This window comes from Antennarius striatus, chromosome 7 (assembly GCF_040054535.1).
Source record: "Antennarius striatus isolate MH-2024 chromosome 7, ASM4005453v1, whole genome shotgun sequence".
NCBI classification, from domain to species: domain Eukaryota; kingdom Metazoa; phylum Chordata; class Actinopteri; order Lophiiformes; family Antennariidae; genus Antennarius; species Antennarius striatus.
The window spans coordinates 20,725,005-20,751,497 of record NC_090782.1 but is presented as its reverse complement, the minus strand read 5'-3'; the positions used below and the strand labels follow the sequence as shown (position 1 = coordinate 20,751,497).

General features: G+C 39.7%; 2 protein-coding genes across 2 annotated transcripts; one reads left to right on the top strand and one right to left on the bottom strand.

The window, feature by feature from the left end:
- Positions 1 to 3,402: 3,402 nt before the first annotated feature.
- Positions 3,403 to 20,767, bottom strand: pla2g4ab (phospholipase A2, group IVAb (cytosolic, calcium-dependent)). Its single transcript, XM_068318758.1, has 19 exons — positions 20,437 to 20,767; positions 18,961 to 19,076; positions 17,611 to 17,692; positions 17,371 to 17,519; positions 17,056 to 17,169; positions 16,744 to 16,781; positions 16,324 to 16,468; positions 15,054 to 15,190; positions 14,477 to 14,699; positions 14,105 to 14,219; positions 12,163 to 12,300; positions 11,982 to 12,071; positions 11,265 to 11,330; positions 9,828 to 9,937; positions 9,615 to 9,726; positions 8,572 to 8,756; positions 8,304 to 8,493; positions 6,415 to 6,572; positions 3,403 to 5,425 (listed from the first exon to the last, which is right to left on the bottom strand). Exons 2-19 carry the CDS (start codon positions 18,976 to 18,978, stop codon positions 5,267 to 5,269), a joined length of 2,229 nt encoding a protein of 742 aa, XP_068174859.1. The 5' UTR covers positions 18,979 to 19,076; positions 20,437 to 20,767; the 3' UTR covers positions 3,403 to 5,266.
- An 830-nt stretch (positions 20,768 to 21,597) lies between these two features.
- ptgs2b (prostaglandin-endoperoxide synthase 2b) lies at positions 21,598 to 26,070 on the top strand. The gene is made up of 10 exons (XM_068318759.1): positions 21,598 to 21,746; positions 21,967 to 22,083; positions 22,174 to 22,317; positions 22,451 to 22,594; positions 22,977 to 23,158; positions 23,282 to 23,365; positions 23,446 to 23,692; positions 24,119 to 24,405; positions 24,487 to 24,634; positions 25,084 to 26,070. The coding sequence occupies exons 1-10, from the start codon at positions 21,686 to 21,688 to the stop codon at positions 25,494 to 25,496; spliced, it is 1,827 nt and encodes a 608-aa protein (XP_068174860.1). The 5' UTR covers positions 21,598 to 21,685; the 3' UTR covers positions 25,497 to 26,070.
- The last annotated feature ends 423 nt before the right edge of the window (positions 26,071 to 26,493 follow it).

Here is a 26,493-nt window from a genome sequence, read left to right as displayed (position 1 = left end):
TTCCGGTTTCTGTGAGAGCGTTTTCTGGCTCGGTGTATGCAACATTGCCATCTAGTGACCGAAATATGGCATTGCAAGTTATTGGCTGCACTTTGCGCTACTGGCCGTTAGGGGGCAATCAAACATCAAAGATGGAACTAACGTTTGTAACGCTGGCACTCTGACTGACTTAAAACTTAACAATTTTACTCACGTTATACAGTAAGTCAACACACTCCTACTGTAAACACCGGAAAGATCTTCGAAGGTTACCCACGATATCAGTAAAAACCATGACATATGCAATTCAGTCATTAATTTGACTTATTTATTTAGATTTTAATTAAATAAATATGCAAAATGACTAGAAAAAGTCCAGTGACCCAGAGGTCACATAGAAAACAATGAATATGACCAAAAAAATTAGGTCATCCCTAAAATCAAATTAAAATTATTTCCACACAAAATAGTAGTTCAATTTGAAAGATGGTTTGACTAAAAACTATGTAAAAATATCATTAAAAGTGAATTAAAGACAAAACATTTAATATTTAGACAATTATTTCACTACCCTGACGATTTTCTTCAGCAAAATAACACTAAAAAAAAGGTATGACTATAAAAATATATCCATTAATAAATAATCATCTTAATAAAGATAAACTGTTTACAAATTACCATTAATTGACAGGGAATACAACAGGCAAAACACTTTCAAATTAGCATATATGAGTATGAAAATGTTGGTTAACAGGAAGAAATTAACAAGAAGAAAATTCCAATGTGTCGTCATCAAGTCAATAATCTTTATAGGGGCCATATTTTCAACACAGACTAAACAATGCAGGCACCACATTCTGATGTGTGATGTGATGTAATGTGAGCCTGTTATCCCCCTGCATTGCCCAATGAAAGGGTGATATTTCTGTGAACCCAATTCTTTCTTTCTTTAACTTTAATTTATTTATTTAACAGTTGTTGACCGAATGTGAGTGTTATCTGCAGAAATCTAAACAGACAATCGCAAGACACGTTGTCTGTTGACCGTTTTAATCGCCGTGTTTCTAAATATATATTTGGCTGTGCAGTAATCCCACAGACCAACACTCCATCAGCTCCATGATGTCAGAGTTTTCCTGCGTCACACGAAAGTGCAGGGAGTCAGACACACTTTCCACGTTTATAACTTACACACTCATCTTCAGCCGTATCTGCTTGTTGTCTTTGAGACAAACGGGTAACGATTTAGTGTAACTTCCCATTCTTTTCATCATTTTTAGTATTACCAAATTCTGTCTGGGAGGCCTGTGATGCTGCCAATGGCAGCAGGCCCAGGATTAATTGAAATGGATCATGACCTGAAGAAAGTAGCTCATAAAACACAGCCCTCTTCTGGGAAGTCAAGCAAGTGGGACACACCTTAGCCGTTTCTTTTGCTGGAAGTGGAATTTTCAATTTCCTTATCTTCCCTGTCTAGACTGCTGGACCTATGCCTATAGGGAGTAGAGTGGACCATGCCATTTCTCCACTCCTTATAACATACACATCATGTCTGACGTATCTGACTGTCGGTCTGTAACAGGAAGGTGAGAAAGTGTTGCTCATTCCACTGGACACGTCTGCGTAAAGTAAAGATGGAATAACACAACCAGAATATCACAAACGGATAGCTGTGTAACGGAGAAATCTCATTTAATCCACCACACACACACACACACACACACTCACACACACTCACACACACACATACAGCCTTGCGTGCATTGGTCATGACTGTCCTCACCTCAGTGCAGACTTTGTTGAATGCCCCAACCCGTCTGTGCTATGTGATGACTCAACACATCAAAGGACAGGATACAGGCACATACATGACCTACATGTGAAAATGAAAATTAAGGGGCCCTGGAAAATTTCAGTACCTTCACTTTCTCTCCTACTCCATAGTGGAGACCGAGGATCGCTGAACCCGATGAGAAACTGTCAGGGTTTCTATATCAGAGTAAATGTGTGGGAGCTGATCCAAGTGCTTCCGTGCTCACATATTGCTCGTGGATGATAATTTAATTGGGGAATGTAATGACTAAGCGGCTGCTGCATTGCAGCCGGGGAGAGGCATTGGGTGGAACCCCCCAATACACCTGGAGGTGAAAGTAGATTTTCAACATCTTCACATGGGGCTTGAAGATTCCTATTTAGAGAGCCTTGATGTGACCACAGCCGTTTTTAGCTTGTACATATTTTCAGTCATCATAAACCAGATAACTAGAACAGATCATGATCCGACCAGTGGGTCGAAGGATGAGCTGCTTCTGCTCCATAAGCAGTTTTGCTTCCACATGTTGTCTTGTCTGTTTTCAGATTTTGTCAATGTGTTTATTAATATTTTCATATTTGCATCTTTAATACATTTATATATGCCAGTTCCTCCCTTATTCTGTAAATGCTGCACAAATCACATCAAAATCACATCAAAGTTATCTATAAGCACCTTTAATAGGACGATAACAAAGGAATACGAGGAATTAAATTGTGTTGGGTTTTCTTTGTCATTATTCCAATCAACAACTTATTTTTATAAGTTTAAAATTAGATGACCTACGGATCCATCCTATCACGCCACATTTTTAAAAGATATTTCATACCAGCATGGAATTTTTATTTTCGCAGTTAATATTTTGCACACCATAAATTATTTTATTTTGAAAGCTAAAACGTACTATGCTACTGTGTGTGCAGAGAAGCATTCTGCTTGTGCACTACTCACTTACACAACTTCTTTTAGTCACTTTCATCAAGAATTCATTTTATAAGATGTGTTTTGTCATAACCCATGCGATGAGATAACCCATGTTTAAGATGCATAAAAGTTATGAAACGTGTTATAAAACAAGTTATACAAGTTCCACTCACAAGTTATACAACTTTTTTTAAATTGCTCCTTGGGCACTAATAAAGTTTTTTGAATTTGAATTGAACTGAATAAAAATGTTTAAAATGCTGAAGCTTTGAAGAGTCATCAAAGCAGTCAAGAAACTATTTTACTTTAATTGTGAAAGACACAGCCCAAAGCATGATGGGATTGGACATGGGTTGCTAACAGCATCTGCTTTCATCATGACAAATGGATACGTATCACAGTAGACATTCAGAGATAGGCCAAGGTTGTGTTACAAATCAATCCTGGTTCAATTTTAGTTCCTCATGAAGAAAGTGTTAACAGCTATCCAGCCATAAACAGTGTGTCACACACAATGGAGTGATGTCATGTTACTGTTGAATCATGTGTCGCGTGTTCCTTTACTCTATACCCTCTCAGATAAACAAAAGGAAAGCGATCATGCTGACTGAACGTTTGTCTTCCAACACTTTGTTATTTCAGGGTGACGGATGTCAAAAAAATCTGAACAGAAAACACTCACAAGGCAGCTTTTCTCTTTTATTAATGTTCTTTTACAGTACATACTGTAAACGTTACGTATGACATGATGCCTGTTATGATACATTTATGATCACAGGAGTAATCATGCGCATCTGTGCAGCTTTAAAACTGACCTTTTAGCAACTTACACCTCTGTAAACGTGCTTTTGAAAATTTTAGTAAACTTACACTATCAAGAATAATAAAGTGTAGCTCACAAAAGTTTAAGGAGTCTTCATAAAATGTTCCATGCTTGTTCCAAGTTATCTTAGATATAAATATACAGAAACTGCTAAAGATGAGGGCTTCTGCCTACCAGTATCCCAAGCTCCAATTGTCAAATTTTCCTTTTCCAACACATTTTGGCTTTTCAGATTTGAACAAAGCCACGACATCTGTTCTCCAGAATTTACGGCACTGCTAATTGTAGCCTGATAGATAAAGGAAGAACTTGCAGGTCCTTGTGGTTATTCAGGTATTTAACAGAGAGACAAAACCATTGTATTAACAGTTGTAAAGAAAATAAATGTACTGTATTTCCAACTTTGCATTTCCCAAATATAAAACTACTCTGTGGAAAAAAATCAAAGTAAAGTCAAGTGGCAAAAGTTTCTTTGTCCCTTCAGAGTGTTGAGCATGCAAATTTTTTTTGTCGTCTCTTTCCTCTTAACATTCACAAATCGACGTTGGAAGCGTTTCAGTGTAAAATTCCATTGCTCTCTGTGCGGCCTTTGGCCCCTTCAGGTGATAGTGGAGAGTGTCAGATTCCAGGCCTCCACTGCTGCAGGTGTAGGTGTAGTGTGTAAAATTCCACTAAGTGCCGCCAAGAGCCATCATTTGCAGCCGCGAGGAGGCATCATGATCACGATCCATCCACCATACCCTCCCTCCGACACGGTGGCCCGTGTAAAACAACATGGTGACGAAAATAAACGCACCTGCATGGGGAGAGGCAGCGCAATAGAGAGAAGACATGCTGCCGTTTCCATGGTATCAAGTTTTGTTTTCCAAAATGGAGTCTTTTCATATGTGACACTCCCTACACAAAAGCAGTGACTCTTTTTCCGTAGGTGGATAAGCATCATTAAGATGTTTGAGGTGTCCACAGGGGTGCATTTAGTATGTTTAGGAGTTTTCATTAAACACAACCAATGGTTACGAGTTCCTCTTCCCTGTTTTTAAACAGGATTACATGTTTAGACGAGTCATCGGAGGGAGAAAAAAACGCAACTACTGGCATGGTGTGTAGCTGCACGTTCAATATGGAAAGTTTCCAGGTAATAAATAGAAACAGCACAGGGGAGACTTTCATCGTTGGCTAAAACCACTCAAAGCAACTCATAAAAGCAAGAACGCACGGGACAGATACAAATGCAGAGGTTTTAGACAGTATGACCACAGGAAGCAGTAACATCCAATGACAAAAATCAACAAGGTGGACATTTGATTCAAACATGGGATGAGACACACCAGTCTAGTTTTCTAAGTAAACACCAACATGAAAGGTACAGAAACACACTCCTGTTGTTTGTGATGTAACAATCCACTCACAAACGAAGTGTTGATTTTTGAACACCCAGTCTGTATCCGCTGTGGTCAGTAAACACCAACGGGTTGACCAGCAGCTTCGTTCATTCATGTCGAGCCTGACAAGGATTCTTTGCCCGTGTATGAAAGCGATCATGACACGTTAACCAGTAAACTCTGAAGTTCTTTACAAAATTTAAAAAAAACAAAAAACAAGTTTGAAGTTAATCAGATATTCAGAAAAGAGACTAATGCGTTAGCATTTTCCAAAAAGAAAATGGCTTACTTTAAGGAAGAATCTACACAAGAAAAAAAAAAAGAAAGAAAAATGCTTAAAAGGTGTTACTTTTTATCATTTCCCAAGTGATTCAAGGGTTTTCCACGGAAATCTCTTTTGAGAAGCCTCTTCTTTGGAATCTCGCTGAGGGAGAAGGACAGGGGGCCACAGGAGGGGTTTTCCTTCCGGGACAGGATGCAGTCCTTGATGGCCTCTTTGATCACCTACAAGGGATAAACACAGAATTGAAATTTCATGTACTTTACCTTTATACTGCTGCCAATGACATACTGATTGACAGTAAAAGTCTGTCTAATTGAGCTGGCTTGGATAAATCAAGGCTTTAAACTCGAAGGAGAGGCCCACACTGTTGTACGACTGATAAAACTGCTGCAGCGTGCCGTCAAATCACATTTAAATCAGGAGAGACAAACTACATGACGCAAAGCAGATGAAAATATTCAATAAACACTTTCAGAAAAGCTTTGGTGATGAGATCGAAGGCTGCCTGTCCTGAGTGGAGTTAAAATATGATGAATCACACATGGGAGGCAAGAAACTGGTGGTGGTGGTGGCTGATGGATATGATAAGGCTGATGAAATGACCATTTTGTTAAAAAAGACAGGACAGTGAGAGGGAGATCTAGAGATAAAAGAGATAGCAGCAATATGACTAAAGGTAAGGGTGTGTCACTGCACTGTTGTACAGATCTATGACTGTATTTTATACCGGACATGATGAAAATACTGATGGCTGTTGATGGTAGGGTTGCCCATGACAACAACCCTGACATGTTTTCACTTGATAAAAATCAGGATGTACTAATTTGCTTTAAATCTGCTTAATGCATTATGAATTATAGGGTTTATTTCCCATGTATTAGAAATGAGTGAGCTGACCTTGTGAAATTAAACACAGTGAATCACATTTGAGTTCTTACAGCAGTAGGATGTGGCTCAGAAACAATGAGGGAAAGTCAGTGGCACACCTACTGATAATAGGACAAAACCTGTACCATCCTGTCTTAGTCAAGTCTTTGGGATTCAAAAAAATGTGATGTTGCACAATGAAAAAATTTTTACATCGTGACAACACAAAAATGGATGGATTGATAAAAGATCAGTCCACCAAAACGTTTCGCTGTTCGCCTCAATGTTTGATTTTATGTGCCAATTTTCCCTCTGCTAATGAAAGCATGTGGGCAGAACTGACCTCCAGGTTGTTCAGAGTGTTAAACTCCATCAGGTCATGGAGTCTGGTGAAGGACTCGTTGGAGTACTGGAAGTTGAAAGTGGAGAACGGTGTCTCTGGGTCATCGAAGATATCGAAATCAGCCAAATCCTTTTCCTTTTCAGTCTCTCTTGGGACACCTGTGGGGAAATTAACAAATCAGTCAATCAAATTAAAAAATACATTTCATAAGACTCCACTGGCTTGAAAATAGAGTCAATAATGAGGACAAAAGATATTAAACCCAGCTAACACGCTTTGCTTTCCACTTTTAGCTAATCCATTAGCAATGATGGCATTTTTTTGTCAATCCCCTTAACTACTGACACCAACCTTTATGTGCATTAGTCTGCATTTTTAACATTTTATGCAAAATAGAAGCCACATCTCAAATGTTAGTGACTATGGTGAACCTGATTTGTGACCTCTGTGTCTGAAGGTACTGATGTGAGTTAAAAAAAAGTGGACCCAAACCCCTGAGACCCCAGGGTTCCACTGGAGTTCTGTTTGCTGCTGCTGTTTTCCTGCCAGTCCCTGTCCTGCTTGGCTCATGATAAATATGTGAGGAGGATAACAACTATTAAATGAAAAAAAACAAAAACAAAACAATCTCACGCCACCAAACTCAAATCTTCAGAGCTATCTTTTTAGTCACTCTCCATGTTTACACTGTCAGCAAACTGAGATGCGTTGGCGGTTCGAGGAAGGAGCCTGCATCAGCGCGGTGAACCTCGTCACCCGGTAGGGGTATAATGTTTAAAAACCCAGATAAGAATGAAGATAGGACTGGCTTTTAATATGATGGCTAATTCAGACGATGGAGAGGAGAGATAAAACAGCGGCAGCTGATGATTCAGGGAAAAAGTACCAAGAGAAATGTGTGTGTGTGAAATTTCTAGTAATCATAGGAATTTTAACATGTGTGTGATCAAAATGTGTTGGTCTAAACTAATAATAGACCAGGAGGTCACCTTTTATATCCAGCACTGAACACATTTCTAAAAATTGTCTTGAGTGGACCATTCAAATTAAAGTGAGAATGGATCACTTTGTGTAATAATATATTATATTGAAAAAACACTGCATACATAAATAAATTTGATATTTGCCAGTGAAGATTGCATTTTTTTTTCTTCACAGCCGGAAAAAAAAGGCGTGCAATAAAAAGACTTACCCTAAATAAATAAAAAATTACGTAAAACTTCCAAAACGAATTTAAAAATAAATCTTTCGTTAATTGTAGTCCAAGTATTTGCCTTCCTCACCCATAAAGGTTTGATCTCATGATTGCTTTCTGGAGTAAAACAGTCCATTTATGGTATTTCCTTCTGATATCTGTTGTATATGAGTCTTCACAGCTTATATAACATTGATATAACATTGATAAACAGACTGCGGAAGTATGTGGGCTGATGATCTAGTGAATGTAAAGAGGCTGCAGTGGAGATCTGGAGATGTGGTGTGAGTGTGTGTTTGTATGGCTGGTGATATATGGTCTGTTTACACAGATAGCTCTCCCACTGGAGCAAGAGATTCCCTGGCTCCTTAAGAAACCATAATTCACTTCAACGGCTAATAAAACACTGAACACGCCATGGTTTACATCCACACGTGTGCACACACACACACACACAGACAGAAAAACTCAAACAGACTCACTGGTTCCTCCACAAAACCACCAGGGTCCCTCTGATGAGGAAAACTTTCTGCTGCTGACTGAACATGGTTGAACCCCCAGTGTGTCATTTCGAGGAAGAGATTCCTCATGTGCCATGACAGCAGAGCACCATCATTAGAATAATACAAGGAGTCATGGCATATTTTCCCCCTCACACACATAACGTGGAAACTCCACATAAACGCATACGTACCCGGTGCCTTGAATTTCCTGAAGTTGATGTTCACCAGGACAAAGTGGATGACAGTCGGGCAGTTCTTTTCGCCTTTCTTTGGTTTGAAGACGTAACATTCCTTCAGGCCCTCGCGGTCGAAAACTTTCGGGTCGATCTTGGGGAATGGAAGTTTGTTCATCCGAGCCCATTTTTCTGCCAGCAGGAGCTCCTGTTTCGCATATATTTTAGAAATCAGACAAATGCATTTGCGGTCGCCTGCTTGCAGAGATAATTTCGTGACTCTGACCTTGAACGGAGGGCTGGAGTCGCTGGGTCGTGCAGAAAAGTCAAAGGAGATGATGAGGTTGACGCCGCGCTGCGGTCGCAGGATGAGAGGATAGGGGAGGTTGTAGGTCAGGCCACTGTCCACAACATGGATCTTCTTACTCTTCACATCCAGAGGCTCATAAATACGATCAAATTCATCTGGGTCTGAGAGAAACATAATAAATTGAATAAATGATAGAGCAACACAAGCACATTTTTGCTCTACAAACCCAACCTAAATGATTTAACGCATAATAACTCACTTTTTACATTGTTAAGTAGTCTTACTGTGATAAGTGTGTTTGTACAAAAGACATCAATCTTTTTTTTTTTACATCAACTATGGGTTAAAATAACTTCCACACTTCCTCTTGGCGCTACTGAGTATGTTGGCATATTCTTGCTCATTGTTTCAGTTTAACAACCCATAGCGTTACTGTTTTGGTTCCCTTACTGATCTCATCATCTCTATTTCCAACAGCAACAGACAGCTGTTTGCAGCACCAAATACCAGACTGTCAAAACAAGCAACACCCTTATGATCAAAATGCAGCATTTAGGGGCCAGATTTTTCCATCAGGGTGCAGAATAAACTAGAGCAAAAGAGACGATGAGGTAAATGAATTATAGTAAAATAGTGCTGCAATGAAAACTAAACTGTGAGACAGGAGTAATTCAGACTTCACCAACAAAAAAAAAAATCCATTCATTTGTCTCACTTTCTCCACTTTGGCTTGTGATTAAAATGTATTGAGTTCAATTTCAGATTCAGCAACCAGGCCCGAACGTAGCTACCCTAACATGCATCTACTTGTAAGATGAAATAGGATATGTGCAGCGGGGGTTTAGTTCAAGCTCAGAGAAAGAGAGGGGGGTGGGGGTGGAGGGGGGTTCATGCAGTAGTGTCAGGGAGAGGCGCATGTCTGACTGCTTCATGGTGCAAATGGAGGCATCTGTGCTGAGAGAGCGATCGATCGATTGATAGATGGATATAGCTGGATGTAATAAGACGGATGATCTCACCTGTGACGGCATCCACCTCCTCCTCAGGTGTGTGGACGTGACATGTAACATCATTGCCTGGAGAGAACGGCATGTTGGTGTTCAGGTTCAGGCCCAGCATGAAATTGTGAACCTGGTGACAATGTGAGATGGGGTTAGAGACGGAGAGGAGCTCGGCCGTTAAGAATTCTAATACGGGAAAAGTGTTTCTGGTGAGTGAACATCTCCGGGTACCTTCCCAGCCCGACCCTCTCTCGTGTTGAACAAGGCCGAATCGCTGAAGAGCGAGGTGAACATTCGCTGAACCCAGCTGGCCTGAGCACTGCCCTCTGCCTCCTGGCTCTCTGTCCCATGTTGAAAAACATAAAAATGGAGAAAATGTGTCAAAGTTTTGTTTCTAAAGATTAATTGAGGTTCTGGAAAATATTTTTTGTTAAAAAAACTGTGAAAATTTCATAAAATTAAGTGGTACGATCATTCCTCTTCGTTTGTGCTTGAGAAAAATTGTTAATGGATCTGACGGCATTTTTGGGAAAAGGAAGCATTAATTAAATGCGGAGGTAGCTGCGGTTGATGCAGATTCACATTTTTAACTTTCTCATCATTAAGAAATTGGAAATGTTTCAACATTGGCCATTATCATTAAAAATAACACATTAATTAATGCAATCAAATCCAGATAAGGAGTATGATCCTGCTCCTGATGGAGGAGCGGATTCTAGTTCAAGCTGATTTAAAACAAGATCAAATGTTTTTTTAATGTTACTAAAATTAAAAACTGCCTTAAGCTACCTTAGATTGTTGAATAACTGTTAAAATGTATATTTTACATCAAAATTACATTGTTGTTCTTTTTTAAGATTGGAAATCTGATAATGTCCCTTTGCTGTTCCATTGGCTGATTTCTGCCAAAACACTCCTTTAAACAGTTTTATTTTAACACCTCGACAATCTGTTGCTAAAAACAGCTAGAAGGAGTGAAGCTTGGATTTGCAAAATGTCCACAACAGGTTCATCACATCAACTTAAACGGTGACAGTATGTCCAAAGCTGTTTAAATCAATCCACTGGACGTTTCGCCTCTCATCCAAGAGGCTTCTTCAGTTCTGAAGGTGGCGGGTCTTGTCCCAGTTTATTAACCCTCTGGGGTGTGGTGAGTGCTATTCATATTTCAACCACCGCAGCTGAAACCCGTCTGGCTTCTCAGTGATGGTTGATCGGGGTGTCCGGGAGTGCCAAAAGGCGGGGGTCTTTGAAATGCGAGTTTCAAATTTGTGTACTAATGAGGGTCATTAGCATGAGACACATCCTCTGGGCTAATCTGCTGGGGCAATCTTTTTGGAAGTTTGGAAAGGACATGATTGTGTCAGTATGCGAAAGTATGTCAGTATTTAGCTGACAGGTTTATTTACCACATACAACATGATTAAGACCAGGATCATTATACTTAAGCGTTTGCAATGCAACTCTGTGCTTTTCCCAGGAACCACAATGACTGTTCTTATGTCGCTGTCATGTCAACATTACCACAGAAAATGCGAAAATTTGCTGAGTAATCTACGTTACATGAAAACCCAACATTGTAAAAATATTTGCTGTCACCATTCAGTCATGTAGCAAGACTGTAAAACAAATATAATAGCGCACAATAAAAGATCTGTCGCGTCTCACCTTTAGGTGGCTCCTCGTCATTATCCAAACTGTCTTCTCCAACAATGTGTTGTGGTTTGATCTGCTCTGTAGAACACAAAACCCCGTCAACCATCAGATTAAGACTCCAACATATCTGACCTTTTGTTCAGTTATGTGACATTATCAAATTCACTCGACATTGTTCGTTGTTATTAAAAATAAACTCCTAGAGAAATGGAAAACACCTGATAAAGCAATGCATCCTTAAACCGGACAAGCATGTACTTAGCACCTTTGTACAACAGATGCATTATGTTTGAATGTTTAAAAGGTCATCCAAAAACATCCAATGAAATGTAAAACCAATGGAAGAAAGCCGATACGTTCCCACAGTTGAAACAGTATCACGCAACACACAGTCATGCTATATATTTGAATCAAAATCAACCAAACATAACTGAGATAAATCTGGCTCAGTTTGCATCACTGATATTGTTCTTGGTGAATATTACTCCAAGTCTGAGTCTTCGCATCTTGGGTTCTTATTTTAAGTCAGCATGACTACATCATCTGTTAGCAAGCCTAAACCGTAAAATGGGCATTGGAACACTATAAATGTAGGCAAAATTATGAGCTGGAAGTAATATTTTTAGGCACACAAACTAGTCTAAAATAGCTACAAAAACTACATTGTTGTAAAACTGAACAATGCGTCTCATGTAAACTCATGCAGAAGGAGAAGCGGAGAAATGTTACCTAATTCCTCCTCCATGGTGCTGCCACCAGCTTTATCTTTGAGTCCCAGCACTCTGTTGAACAAAATGGAGAAGGCGCTGCCCCACACACCTGAAATGGTGGAAAAATAATTATACATTATGTCTTATAAGAACGATCTTACTTTTGTCTTTACCCACATAGATGAAACCAACTCTCTCACCCATCAGAAAATGAAGAGGGTTCTCCTCGTATTTCTTGATGGCAGTTCCCATGAAGAATTTGCTTCCGAACAAGTCAGGGGTCATGAAAGTTCCATACTTTGCCATCCCAATTTCATATGGGCTAAACTCCACCCAGTCTGCAGGTTGAAACGTCAGCGTCAGTGTTGCAAAAGAAGCCAATGCGATTACCATTGGAATGGAGTAATGGTCGTTATGTATGCTCTGTGGGCATTTGTGCAATAGAGCAGCAAATATCATCACAAATAGTCTTTGTGTCTTATGTAATATACAAATGTGGACAAATAACACACATAAAAATACAGTAATAATATACGATAGCAAATGCTCATGCTATATACTATATATATAATCGGATGTGAAATGTGAAGTTTGTTCCACAGCTTGGCTTATTTAGCAGTTTTCCATCACATTCATAAATTAATGAGAGAATATGAACGCATTAAAACTGAACAACAGGTCTCGTCTATTTTTGTCCCAGGTACTTCTAACTGGATGTCATTTGGAGAGAACAATTGAAAGGAAGTAATTGTAGATCAGGAGTGAGTATGACCTCAGAGGATTAACACTAGAAGCAGCAGGCAGCACACTTGTGGTCTGGTTTTTTTTTATTGTCATCACAGTCGCACGTGATACATAGTAAAGTGTGATGTTGTCAGTAAGGAACTTTGTGTAGTATTGTTATAAATACTTATGACATTAGATATGTTAGCGATTCTGAGAAACTGAAACAGTTTGAAATACATTCTTTTGTCCTCATTTGGATGTGAAATTAATCAACTGCCATATTTTAACATATAAATTTAGGTTGAGAAACGTACTTAATGTACTTGATATAAGACACAGAAAAAGCCTAGGCTGTAATAAGAATTATCAACAAATATCTGCAGGGAAATCCAGAATCTGGAGGACATGGAGAACTTTATGGTATTGTAAGTTTTCTGACATGCTTTGTAGTCCAAGAAGTGACCGATCAGGTTTTAGCGAGCTTTAGTTACGCGGAGGTAAATATTGGAGAGAAAAGGTGTGTATCAGATTGGCCCAAAGCCAATCTCATGATCAATATTATTGACAATTAAACTTTATTTTAAAGGTTTTATTATTCCTTTCCATTGCTGTAAATAAAGTTTCACCAAACCTTCCCTGGTTGTCTCTAGTTGTTAACAAATCTGCAAACAATGGCCAGAACAAATAAAGGGAAACCTTGCCACAGCTATCTATTATCCTGATATCCACTGAATAGAGTGTTTAATGTCATCCTATCTTATTTTTCTGGCTGCTCCAATTATGAGTAGCTACAGCGGATTTTTCTTTCTCTCTGTCCTCTTTATCCTCCTTTGGCACACCCACTGCCTTCATGACCTCGCTTGCTTCATCCATGTATCTTCTCTTGGCCTCCTAGAACCCTCATCACTACCATTTCCCTGCACAGATAACCTCATGCACCTGACCTCATCTCCCTTTGGTATCTCTACTCCATGCATCTTCACCACACCTCCTTCTCTTCTCTCATGAATTAACCCAATGAATAATAATGTGAATATTCATCAGAATTGCGGCTGAAAACTAAAACTTGTGAGTCCTCCATTAATTCTGTTAACCTTGTCCACTTGTTCCTTTAAAAACTATAAAAAGTCTTCCATTAAAAAAGTACCATTCCATTAGCATGTAGGCAACATTAGTAATGATGAAATACTTCATATCATAAATGTGACCACAGCACTTATTCCCTAAAAGTACAGCGGCGGTGATGACAGAACCGTCTTCAGACGGATGTCATACATCCTCTTTGTTGTGACAAAGCAGTATCATAATGAAATAATAAAAATAATACAGCTCGGTTATTTTCCACGTAGCCACACAGTCATGTGATCTGATATCTGTATGTATTCATTACAAATACACTCAAAGACAGATTTCTACCTGCAAACATGAGCTCCGAAACATCTGGTTTGACGTGCAGACACGTAAAGAGAGGAAGAGGACTCTGGGACTGGTCTATTTTCTCGTGGATGCTACTTAACTTGATGTCCATCCTCTGTTGGAGAGAACACTCTTTGAATCTTTGAATAAAACACAGTAGAAATAAAAAATGTAGGGAAATAAACAGCAAGATGTAAAAGAAATGTTTGGTGGGGGAAAAAGCATGAAATACTCAATCACCCAATCATAGCTGCATTTCAGTGAAGAAAAAATGTTCAAGACAATTTATTTAGGTGGAATGCAGGATGCCAAGAAAAGAAATGAATAAGAAGATGCATCTAACGAAACATTAAAAAGTTACGCAGCTCTTACCGCAGGTATGAGTGTCTCTCCTATTAGCATACCAAAGACATCAGTGAAGGTAACAGGCTGCCCCGTGGCCTTTTTGCTCCAAAGCGCCTGGATGTAGTTGGTGATGTGTTGGGGCAGCAGCAATCTCAGAGGGTTACTGCTGACTCTGTTCATCAGCTCACTGTTGATGTCCTTCGGACCTTTATCTGGAAATTCTGGGTGGGAGTACAGAGTGGACATGTACCTATTGAGGTAAAGAGAAAAGTGTAATGTAAAATCAGTCGATACGCAAATCAAAATATCACTTTGCTTATAGCAACGTTTGTGTATGAGATGGTTTACTTTTAAGGAAGTGGGAAAAAAAATGGGGCTCCATGAACATGAAAGTGGAGACTGAAATAAGTCAGTGATGATCACTTGATGATAGCTTCATAGCAGTAGAGGCAGGGGGCATGACAGCAGAAGGGAGGAAGCAACACCAAGGCAAGAGTCAGAACGAAAGATTTTTAAAAAAGGAATATAGGAGTAGAAATAAAAACAAACACTGTGTCCTTTTTATGAGAAAGTATCCAGAGAAAGAAAAGAGATGAAAACTGACCATGTGGATCCAGACAGACCAGCGATATATGTGGCGCAATCCAGGACCCCAGACTCAAACAGGGCTTTCATCACACCGGCGAATCCTACCATTGCACGGAAACCACCCCCTGACCCCGCTATCGCGATTACTGGCACCTATATCAAAGAAAGACAGAAAGAGACATTCCTAATTTGAAGGGAAAGAAGACAAGAGATGCTAAATATCACGATTACAATGCCGCACGTTAGTTTAGGTCACTAATTCTTTATCTTATTGTTTCAGATTGAGCCACTTCCCTCCTGTGCCGCCTGTGAGGTTATTATAACAGTTGCATCATATCTTCATTTGTGCGCCTTTGGATTTTCAACAATTTCATAATGCCCATTGAGCAACATTGCTTCCGTCTCTGCATACCATGTTTATTGCTTGGTCATTCCTGAAAATTCTGATATGCTTAATCAGGAGCTTATCCCAAATAAAGAGTTATGGAATTGTGCACCGGAATGGAAGGCAGTAACTGCTTATCATATTCCTCTGGAGTTTCCGACACACGTTGAAGACATGAGCAGTCCTAGTAGGAGATTACAGCCGGCTCCAAGGGCATCCAGTCAAAACCACAGCAGGAAGCTGCTTGGCTTAGCTCACAGAGGAGGGGTGGAGGTTGGAAGTTTTTTGTGGGGTTTACAGTACAGTTAGTTTCCCAGAGCGGAAAATGTCAAACTATTGCTATTCAGTGAGGTGAGAACAGTAAGGGATGAATTGAATTTAGTGAGTCAGATTATTTTATGTAAGGTACGTTGTCTGTTATGATAGTCCCTCTAGGACTTTTGAAAAAATCTGGGAGATAAAATAACTTTTGACAAAAGGATGGGTTGTTGAAAGCCTTCATGTGAGCTCAGAACAGATATATAAGAAAAATGCTCCAGTATTACATCCAGTAGTGACGTGCATAAATAATAAGCGTAGCTATCACCTGACAGGTTTATTAGCAGCAGCTTCAGTTTTAATTTTACTGCTTTTTTTAAAAAAGACCTGCCCACCACGCCTCTGATTCGCAGCTCTGACTACTCCACCTGTGATTGGCTCATCCTGATATCCCTAATCTTAAACTTCCTTTCATCTTCTCTCATCAGGGGTCCATTTTAGAATAATGCTCATATATGTTTTAGCAATGTTTTTTTTATGCTGGATGCCCTTCCTGCCGCAATCCTCTGCATTTATCCAGGCTTGGCAGTCAGCAGGAGCAACTAATAGGAGGTTAAGTATTTCAAGAAAAAATAGTTCCTACCTCCTCTGGAGAGCTCGGGAGGAAACGAGGCTTCTCCATGTCTAACAACTTCTTGATGCCCAGCATCACTCTTTCTCTTCGGGTTTGTCTGAACCGCTTTTCCTTGTCACAGAGAGCCACGCTGAACCTCAAGTCCTGCTTGGTGCTGCAGAAACAGAAGGAAGGTTTAGTTATCTGACACACAATAAATCATGACAATGCTCAAAATGATTTCATGGTAACTCAAGTTGATATTTCAAAACTTCCACTTCCATTACAATTATGACTCATCATCACAAACATACCCTGTTGTTGCTGAGGCTCTGCTAACTTTCTAATGACACTGTTTGCACTGCTCCAGGTGAATTTCAATGCTCCCTGACTTCCTGTGTATTTGTCAACCAGTTGCAAATTTATACACAAGTTCTGGTTTATACATACCAGATCTCCAGCAGCATCTTTAAGTGTACTTTGGTTGCCTATCAGAATAAAGAATATATTTTTTAAAGGCGCAAACACAATTGAACTGTGTAAAGAAATTAAAAATGAACTAAGTGACAAGAATGGATGACTTTAAAACACAATATCAAATGTAACAAATTGTTCTTTCCTTTTTATAACTGAATGCCAAAACATCTCTCCTCTGCTTATGAAAGCAGTATATTACCTAATTCTAATTCAATTTATTCTTCTGGACATTGTGGGATCTTAAAAAGACTTGTAAGGAATATTTTCTGGGGTTGACCTTCTTACCTTGCCAAAGAGAAAAGACTCCATCTTTGTCTGGCCAACTCTCAGCTTGGTGATGTCAAAAGATGCGGCCCCAAGTGTTTCATCCATGACGTAATTTGCATCCATTAATGTTATCTGGGTTGAATAAACATCTTTGGTTTAATGGTCATACGCAGAGAAGAGCAGGGCATAAGTTTTTCTGGCATTTGTTTATTGTCATTGAAACAACGAGCCATCAACACATAAAGGGCAAAAGGATTTAGGGGCCTCAAGCAGTGTGACCGCAGGGTGCAACAATTTGAACATGAGTTACTGAAAAGCAAAAGGCCATCAAACCTCCAGAACATTGTCCTGATTAGGGTCCAGTATAAAGTTGAAGGTCTCGTTCCATTTTGGGTTGATGTCGTTGTCTATGTGCTTTGTCCTCTTCCTGCTCTCTGGGGCCGTTGGGATGAATAGCTCCACGTACGGATCTGGGGTGTCCACTGAAAAGTGAAACAGGTAAATTGATCTTTACATGATCTACGTCGATGTCGGTTGCCATTTTCAAAAAAAATATGAGGTGCTAAGACTCACAAAGGTCACCCAGGGCTCCCTTCGTGACATTCTCTGCTCGAACTACCGTCACTGTGAATTTATGAGAAAACTGCTGTTCCACCTGTAATGCAGGATTTCTTCAAATTAGATATGAAGGAAAATTTCCCATCCCACAATTATAACTGACATTACATACACAAACACATCAATAAATGATTACTTTCTCTTTACATTTCATTGCACGGTTAATTCGTTAAATGGATCAGGTATGAATAGAGTTCTCAATGTTTCTTAAAGGTACTTAAATATACAGTGAAGAAGAGGACTTCACAGTGAAGCGATCATTTCTAACCTATGGTGCTTCTGGTGGTATATTCTAATCCTTGAGTTTATCTGTCCTGGTGTTCACTCCCAAGATGCTTCAGTCTAAACAGAGTCATGTGTCACTATCACCACCTGAGTCTGGAGTGGAATAGGGGAACTTATCTTGCAGCTAGCCAGGCAGGCGCCATTCGATCACAAAATCTCCCTGAAGAACAGGGACTTTGGTTTATCACGAGCCATGCTGTCACAAGCATTTATCATGACATCATTCACACTCGTGAGTTAAACTTATTCTGTCAGATGGACACAAATTAAAGAGAAGACGTGTTGTTTAATGCTGATATGGTTTGATAAAGAAATTAGAAAATGACTGGAAAAAAACATGCAAAAGTCTAAAAAATGTATTTTCTGCAAGGGAAGGATGATAATACCGAAATAATTCTGTCAGGAAAAGTGGTGTGTTTGCAAATGAGAAAGACAAATTTCCCTTTTATTGTGAAACAGAATACATTCTGGACGATCAATCATCAAGTACAGGAAGACACACGAAGGTGATGATGACAGGAAACATTTTTAAGAAACTGCACAGAGGATCCAAAACAAACAAAAACCCAAACCTCAGTTCAACTCTTATAGACTTTCAGGTGTGTATGCATCCTCCCACACCAAATGGGTCGTAAGTGTTTGAGTGGGATGATTTCTAAACAGGTCTATGCATTGTTTTTTAAGCGTTTAAGGTGTGACGACTCATGACAACAAAAGCCTTAATGGACTGCTTGTATATAATGACCTGTTGTGCACAAAAGTTATGCAAGACGGAAGGTTTGGTGTGAACGGACCATTTTAAAAAAAGTACAACAATCCTATAGTGCATTGAAATTGGTCATTAGACAGAACTCATGCTAATCCTGCTGTTGTTAATGCACTGATAATTTAGAAAGTTGTGAAGTTGAAATAATTGAACATTGTTTTTGATCAAAAAGAGTGATTTTTTTTTTATCATTAAAACCTGCTTTGGCACAATGTGCAATACAGTATATGTTGAGAAATAATACCAGCACTCACAATTATATTTGAAGCCATTGTGTGTCGTCAGATGAGTGGTTCTCAGGAAAGTCTTGATCGAGGTTTGAACTTTAACTCAGGAGAACATCGCCATCAAATCCTGTAGAACTTAGAGCCTGAAACATGAGACAAAAATGTTTATTATTGGGACAAATGAAAGAGTACAGTTTTCAAAACCAAAAAACATTTACTCAACACATCCTGACCTAAAACACTGAAGTGTCATTTTATGGGTTCCCAATTTGTATTTGTCACTCAACAACCTCCCACCACTGCAGCATCGCTGCACCTTCAACAGCCCAGAAACTAACTATGACCTCTTCTCGAAGAGGGATGCCCCCTTATAGAATCTAAAAGCTGCTTCAGATACAGCAGTGAAGCCCTTTTTTCATCCTGACACCAGCAAGGGGAAGTGGGCATAGCCACAAACCAATGATGGAAGGACTGGACCAGTGTGCATTTTTCTTTCTTTACCAACATTAAAGTTTCTCTGCGATGACTGAACACAACACATTTTATCTGCAGAGTGTGTGCTTGCATTTGTGCGTGTGTGCCTGATAATCACACAACAAGGTCAGCGAGTCTTTTCTGAGCTGTTCACCAAAGCGTATCATTACTGGAGCGACTGAGAGCACGTAGAATTTGTGTGTTCACAGCACTGGTCACGTAGTTTGCACCAGTGGTCCAACTTTTTGATGCCCTTGTTGTTCTTGGTGTATGAAGCTGGCGTGCAGACTGTTTGAATCCTGCATGAGTGCCAGCCTTTTCCAAAGACTTCCAAGCTTTACTGCTTGGAAGCGGCGTGTGAGTGAAGCACGGACCAACGAGATATTTAAGACGCAAAACAGCTGCAGAAACAAGCAAATAATACGCTTGTAAAGGCATTTAATAAATCTACTTCATACGTGGAGTGACAGGGTGTGCTATCCTATAAAAGAGACATCTAAAACAAAGGTCATTACTTAAACAACTGTGGATTACAGGCTGCACTGACAACTAGTTATTAAGGTACTATACATATAGACTATATACAAAACCTGCATAGGTCACATATATACAGATTTTACTTGATTCTTTTAAATTGTGCAGGTCAGACCTGAGTGGAGGACGTGGAGGTGGTCGATAATAGATCTGACTCAAATAATATAAGGAGGAACTGACAGTGGCAACTATCAGTCGGGAATGACGTGAAACATGTTAATCTGAATGTAAATGACCATAATGACCTCACTCAGTCCAGTCGACCACCTTGCTCCGTCGGTTATGATCTGCCAGGTGTAGCACTTGAAGCAGATTGTTACTGACTGCAGTAGCACAGCACTGTGTCAGTTTTTGGCAACAGCGCGTTTTCAGTTTCGTTGCGTAAAAAAAAGAAGTGAAGGAAGACTGACTGAGGTCTTTCCCCGAGTTCCTCAATCCTCCTTATTTGCAAGATAACATAAAACGATCTCGGAAAGAAGTAAAGCGGACACGTACCTTAGCAGGGGAGCGCAGTCAGATCACATATACTGGGGGGAAAAAAAGTCATCCTGTCCGAGACTTATCGTTCCACCACCTCAAGTCTGGAGCAGGAGGAGGTGCTTCTCGACAGATGTAAGATATGCGCACCCGGCAGTCAAGACGAACGCAGCGTTTGGAGTCAGACGTTCCGAGTTTAGCAAATATGAATCACGACGCAAACACAAATAAATAAATCTGTTTAAAATGTGGCTTTAAAAAAAACAACACACGAGAGTCGGAAGAAGTTCTGGAAAAGCGCCAACAAGCGTCAGATTGTCAGAGAACGAAGCGCCAGCTGACTACTCCTCTCCACTGCTCCAAATGCGCGCCTGTGCGCAACTACGTCCACATGAGGGCGCGTAAAGACTGGCGGAATTGACTGAGCAGCATTTTTGTGAATCAAAAATTAAATGATGTTGACATGTAAGGGATGTAGACCTACTGTATATTAATCAAACATTTCTTTATGTCAGTATTCCGGTTATTCTTACAGTATTTCTAGCACCAAGCATTAATTAGGAGACGACTTGGGTTTCACATTTTGGTTCGACGCCATTAAAATTGAGCACAGCGTCTTTCTTTGATCAAAGTTGCCATTAATTGTTCTCTACACACGTCGTTGGTTACAGAAGATCATTTCTGTACAGAGCTGGGGTGGGGGGGTTGATAAATCCTTGTCTGTACATTTAATATAGTTGGTCAAGACATTTCATCATTTAAGTAATTTATTCGTCAAAGAAAAAAAAATTCAAAAGTGAGTAACTGACATTAATTCCAAATACATTACATTTTGTTTACTGGCTAGGTCTGTTAAAAATAATATTTATTAGGGTGAAAATGTCATAAAATCAGCTTTCATTGAGAAAATTGAAACCTTTCAGACTTGTATTTGTTAATGTCACAGAAAGAATTCAGTTAAAAATGTACAAATAGGAAATGGGGATAAGATCAACCGGACGTGGTTCCGAGTTAGTAACCACAGAATAAAATTGAGGTTGTGAAAGAAAAATCATGGTGAGGAATTACTAACCCATTACTGTGTGCACGGTTTACTTCTGTCTGCATCACTCATGAAACGCCGCACGGAATGGCAATGACGTCACCCCACCGCAAGAATATAAATGTGCGTCTGTGCGCAGTTTTGGACATTCGCGCTCTCAACCTGAGAGTCACACAAACCTGAAGAGGACGGCGGTAGAAGAAGATATTAAGAAGTTTGTGGAACATGAATAAATCTTCATCAGCGGTTTTCCTTTTGGCGCTGGGTTTTCTTGTCTGCGAAGCTGGTGAGTAGAGATTTTTTTTTTTTTTAAAAGAAAAGAAAAGAGCTTAATCGGAAAAAAGAAAGCTTCAGAAGTTACCTGAGATATCTTAGTTGTGTTGGGGGATGTTTGATATCTCTGCATCTTTAAATCAGAAGTTATTGTGTTCTCAGACGAGATAATAATAGTTTGGTCTTAGAAATAAAGTGAATTCTCATTAACCACTCAACGTGACCTGTTCCAGGTAACCCATGTTGCTCAGAACCATGTGAGAACAGGGGCGTTTGCACAGCGCTTGGAACACACAATTATGAATGTGACTGCACACGTACAGGGTATCATGGGCAGAACTGCACAACACGTAAGTATGAATGGCATGCCAGAGGTGAATGTAAATTTAGGATTTCTTTGGTGTGATGGGAAATGATTGTTTTCTTCTTGTGCTTTACAGCCGAGTTCCTCACCTGGATCAAAATCTCACTGAAGCCATCGCCTAACACTGTGCACTACATTCTCACCCACTTCAAGGGTTTCTGGAACATTATCAACAACATCTCATTTTTAAGGGATGCCATCATGAGATATGTGCTGACATGTAAGTGTTTCCTCCCGAAGGCAAAATGAGATTTGCCATAATACTTTGAACAATCTTGTATTGCGGGATGTGGAGAAGAGCCTAAAGCATGTTACTAACAAGGAAATATTTGTGCTTATTTTCCCCTCTCTAGCTCGATCTCACATGATTGATAGTCCTCCTACCTTCAATGCCGATTATGGTTACAAAAACTGGGAGGCCTATTCCAATCTTTCATACTATACACGTGTCCTTCCCCCCGTGGCAGAGGATTGCCCAACCCCTATGGGAGTTGTTGGTGAGTATGCTTTCTTTGCTTTTTGGAGAACCAGTTTTCTCAGATTCTTGATTTCTGAGTAAGAGTGTTTTGCTTTCATTACATCACAATAATTGCACACATTTTAACAATCCTTCGACATGGATTAATAGAGTTGTGCAAGGGAAACGCGGCAAAATGTGCTCAGTCATGTCGGGACTAGAATAAAGGAATGAACTTTTTCAGGATTCAACCAATGTCAGGAATTTACTATGAAATACAGAAAGCATCAGTTTTATCCGTTCATATCAGAAAACGTAAATACTTGAGTGTCAGTTACTGTAAGTATTTTATCATAATTTAACTAATTGTATGAGGATTATTGTCTTGTAAATTTATGTAAGTTTCTTAAATGTTTCCCCAGGTAAAAAAGAGCTGCCTGACATTAAACTACTGGCTGAAAAACTTCTGTTGAGAAGACAGTTTATTCCGGACCCACAGGGTACCAGCCTCATGTTTGCGTTCTTCGCACAGCATTTTACCCACCAGTTCTTCAAATCTGATATGAAGAGAGGGCCTGCTTTTACCAGAGCTAAAAACCACGGGGTAAGCATGTCAGAATTTAATCCATAGCGGATTTTACAAAGAAAACAATGAGGAGATTAATTTAGGGGATACCTAATTTATAGAAAGTACAACATGCTCTAATGATATCATTTTTGCTTTCAGGTGGATCTCAGCCATATTTATGGGGATAACCTGGACAGGCAACACAGGCTCCGACTCTTGGAGGATGGCAAGCTTAAATATCAGGTATGGGATGTGCCAGCTGTGCTTTACTTCAGCCAAATGCTTGAGAACACGAGTGTCTAAGAGTTGTTTGCAATCTGCAGATTGTGGATGGAGAGATCTACCCCCCAACAGTAAAGGAAGTGGGTGTTGACATGCATTACCCACCTCATGTTCCTGACTCTCACCGCTTCGCCGTGGGCCACGAGGCCTTTGGCCTCGTCCCTGGTCTGATGATGTACGCCACCATCTGGCTCCGGGAACACAACCGGGTGTGCGACGTGTTGAAGGAGGTGCATCCTGACTGGGACGATGAAAGGCTCTTCCAAACGGCACGGCTAATTCTGATTGGTGAGTTCATGATATGTTGAGAACTGCAGAAAATTTTGTCAAGAAGCACATATTTTGTACTCACAGTAATTATATAGTTGAAAAGGGAGGTATGAAATAAGGAAGTTGTGTTTTTTTTCTTTTGGTAATCATTTAGTAAGTCTGTTGCGCAGAGAGAATCAGTAGAGAATCAACTGTGAAACAGGATTTGTTGAAATAAAAATGAAAGAGGAAACATTTTTGAGGATATAATGTTTACCGTGAGAATAAAGATTTATGTCTTATATGGGTTTCCACCTGAAAGGAAAGCATATAGTAAGAAATAACTGAAAAGACATGCGTTTTTTTTTCACAATACATATTTTTTTGTCTGCTGTTGGTCTGCTGAAAGCACACTGTCTTTTAATATCTGAGTCTTATTAAAATATTTAATCATGTCTCCTGTAGGTGAGACCATCAAGATTGTGATTGAGGACTACGTCCAGCACCTGAGCGGTTACAACTTCAAGCTGAAGTTTGACCCAGAGCTACTGTTCAACCAGCGCTTCCAGTACCAGAACCGTATTTCATCCGAGTTCAACACCCTGTACCACTGGCACCCACTGATGCCTGATACTTTCCACATCGAGGAGAAAGAGTACAACTATAAACAGTTTGTCTTCAACACATCTGTCGTGACTGAACACGGCATCAACAACCTGGTCGACTCCTTCTCCAAACAGATTGCTGGACGGGTAAGAGCAGTTTAAGCTTTAGAGTCAAGAACAGTCGTTACCGTTTAAAGCCGGTTAACTGACTCCATTTATTATTTTTAGGTTGCCGGTGGAAGAAATGTGCCAGGACCCATCCTGCATGTGGCCATGAAGTCCATTAAAGACAGCAGAAAAATGCGCTACAGATCTCTGAATGCCTACCGGAAACGATTTTCCATGAAGCCCTACACCTCGTTTGAAGACATGACAGGTGAGACAAAGTCAAATTTATAAGTTCCCATTCTAGGCGTTAAAAAGGTTTGCATGCAGGAAGTTTAAGTGAGCTTAAGAATCACTCCTTCGTTCTATAAAAGAAAGCTTATCTCACTCTTATTAGTAATTACTGTTAAAGAAATAGTTATTACTCCATCCAGCTTTGGGCCCTGGCAGCTTTGGAGGTCAAGAATTTATTTGTGAGAAGCAGAGAACCAGAACTATTTCATCTTAAGATAGTGTAAGCAGATTGTCAGCACAAGAGAGTGAGGCGTAAACAGACAAGAGGAGCCTCCTGCTTCAGCAGAGAATATTAGAAAGTCACAAGAAAAGAGAGCTATTATTAAATAAAAACTAACGGTGATGCATGAGGGGGAAAAAGGCTTAACGGTTGGGGTGAGGCAGTAACTTAAAATATTAAACTCTTACCTCCTTTTTGTGTTTCAGGAGAGACGGAAATGGCCGCAGTGCTTGAGGAGATGTACGGACACGTCGATGCTGTGGAGCTCTACGCGGGCCTGCTGGTGGAGAAGCCCAGGCCTAACTCCATCTTTGGGGAGACCATGGTGGAAATGGGTGCCCCGTTCTCCCTCAAAGGTTTAATGGGAAACCCCATCTGCTCCCCGGAATACTGGAAACCCAGCACATTTGGTGGCAGTGTGGGCTTCGACATCGTCAACACCGCTTCCCTGCAGAGGCTCGTCTGCCATAACGTTCGAGGGTCATGTCCTGTGGCGTCCTTTTACGTGCCCGACGTTAAAGACACGGGGTCCATAATAATCAACTCAAGCTCAGCTCACTCACAGAGCAGTGACATCAACCCCACAGTCATTCTAAAAGAAAGGACTACTGAGCTCTAACTTTTCTTTTATGGTGATTATTACTAACCTTCATAGAATTTTTTAAAAAAATATTGTATTTATTTATTTATTGTTTATTTATTGTTCTATATTTATATATCAACATGGCGCGACAAATTTTGTATTGGTGATTTTGTTTTGTTTTTTTTCTTTATCAAAACCTGTGATTATGTTTATTTATTGAAAGTTTAAATATATATTTTAAGTTATTGTCACAAAAAAGACCTCCATTGCTGCAGCGTAATACTTGAAAATAGTTTCCTCTAAATGGTTGTGTACATTATACATCTAATGTAAATTTATGTTCATTTTACTTTATGGCAATTTAGAACCAGCACTGACTTTCAAGTGGAATCTAGTGATGTTGTCTCTTGAATTTATTGAACATAAAATAAAGTGAATTCCTTTCCAGTAATGTTTTACTGATGTGTTACCTCTTAATTCTGTTTAAGACTTTTGTAACTTAAGGTGGCATTAATAACTATAAGCTCTACTGTTGTTTAGAATTTTATAATTTTATTCAATGCCAACTATTAAAATGCCAGAAAATATAACACAATTCCATCTGTTATCATTTTTGTTACTGTGTAAAATGTGCTGAAGTGCCTTTCGATTGGTTTACAGTTTGTCAATTTCTGAGTGAGGCCTCTGATTGGCCTACGATGCACCCCGGATGAGACGCCAGCTCATCACAGGGCGTGTATGAGCTGGTTTGGCTAAAAAACCTGCTATAGGTCAGGTATTTTGTCTCATTAGTTTAAATGAAAATCAGGGCTATCACTCATAAAATGAAAATCTGTATTTGCCACCATATGAGAATACGACTGTGTCGGGTAAACATGGAGGGTGTCACTACTGCTCATATAGAGTGGTTTGAGTGAGAAATACAGTCACTTTCAACAATGCAGTCCAACTGGTTAACCGGATCGCCATGGCCATGATCGCTACCTGGTAAACATGCATATAAAGATGTCTGTTACTCCACGGAGTATCGGAG

Coding starts and splice junctions, on each gene's coding strand:
- pla2g4ab (XM_068318758.1), bottom strand. Junction 17,170..17,370: donor ATCAGGACAATGTTCTGGAG/GTTTGATGGCCT, acceptor TATTCAACCCAG/ATAACATTAATGGATGCAAA. Junction 12,072..12,162: donor CCCTCTTCATTTTCTGATGG/GTGAGAGAGTTG, acceptor CCACCATTTCAG/GTGTGTGGGGCAGCGCCTTC.
- ptgs2b (XM_068318759.1), top strand. CDS start 21,686: ATGAATAAATCTTCATCAGCGGTTTTCCTTTTGGCGCTGGGTTTTCTT. Junction 21,747..21,966: donor TTTTCTTGTCTGCGAAGCTG/GTGAGTAGAGAT, acceptor GACCTGTTCCAG/GTAACCCATGTTGCTCAGAA. Junction 23,366..23,445: donor ATGGCAAGCTTAAATATCAG/GTATGGGATGTG, acceptor TGCAATCTGCAG/ATTGTGGATGGAGAGATCTA.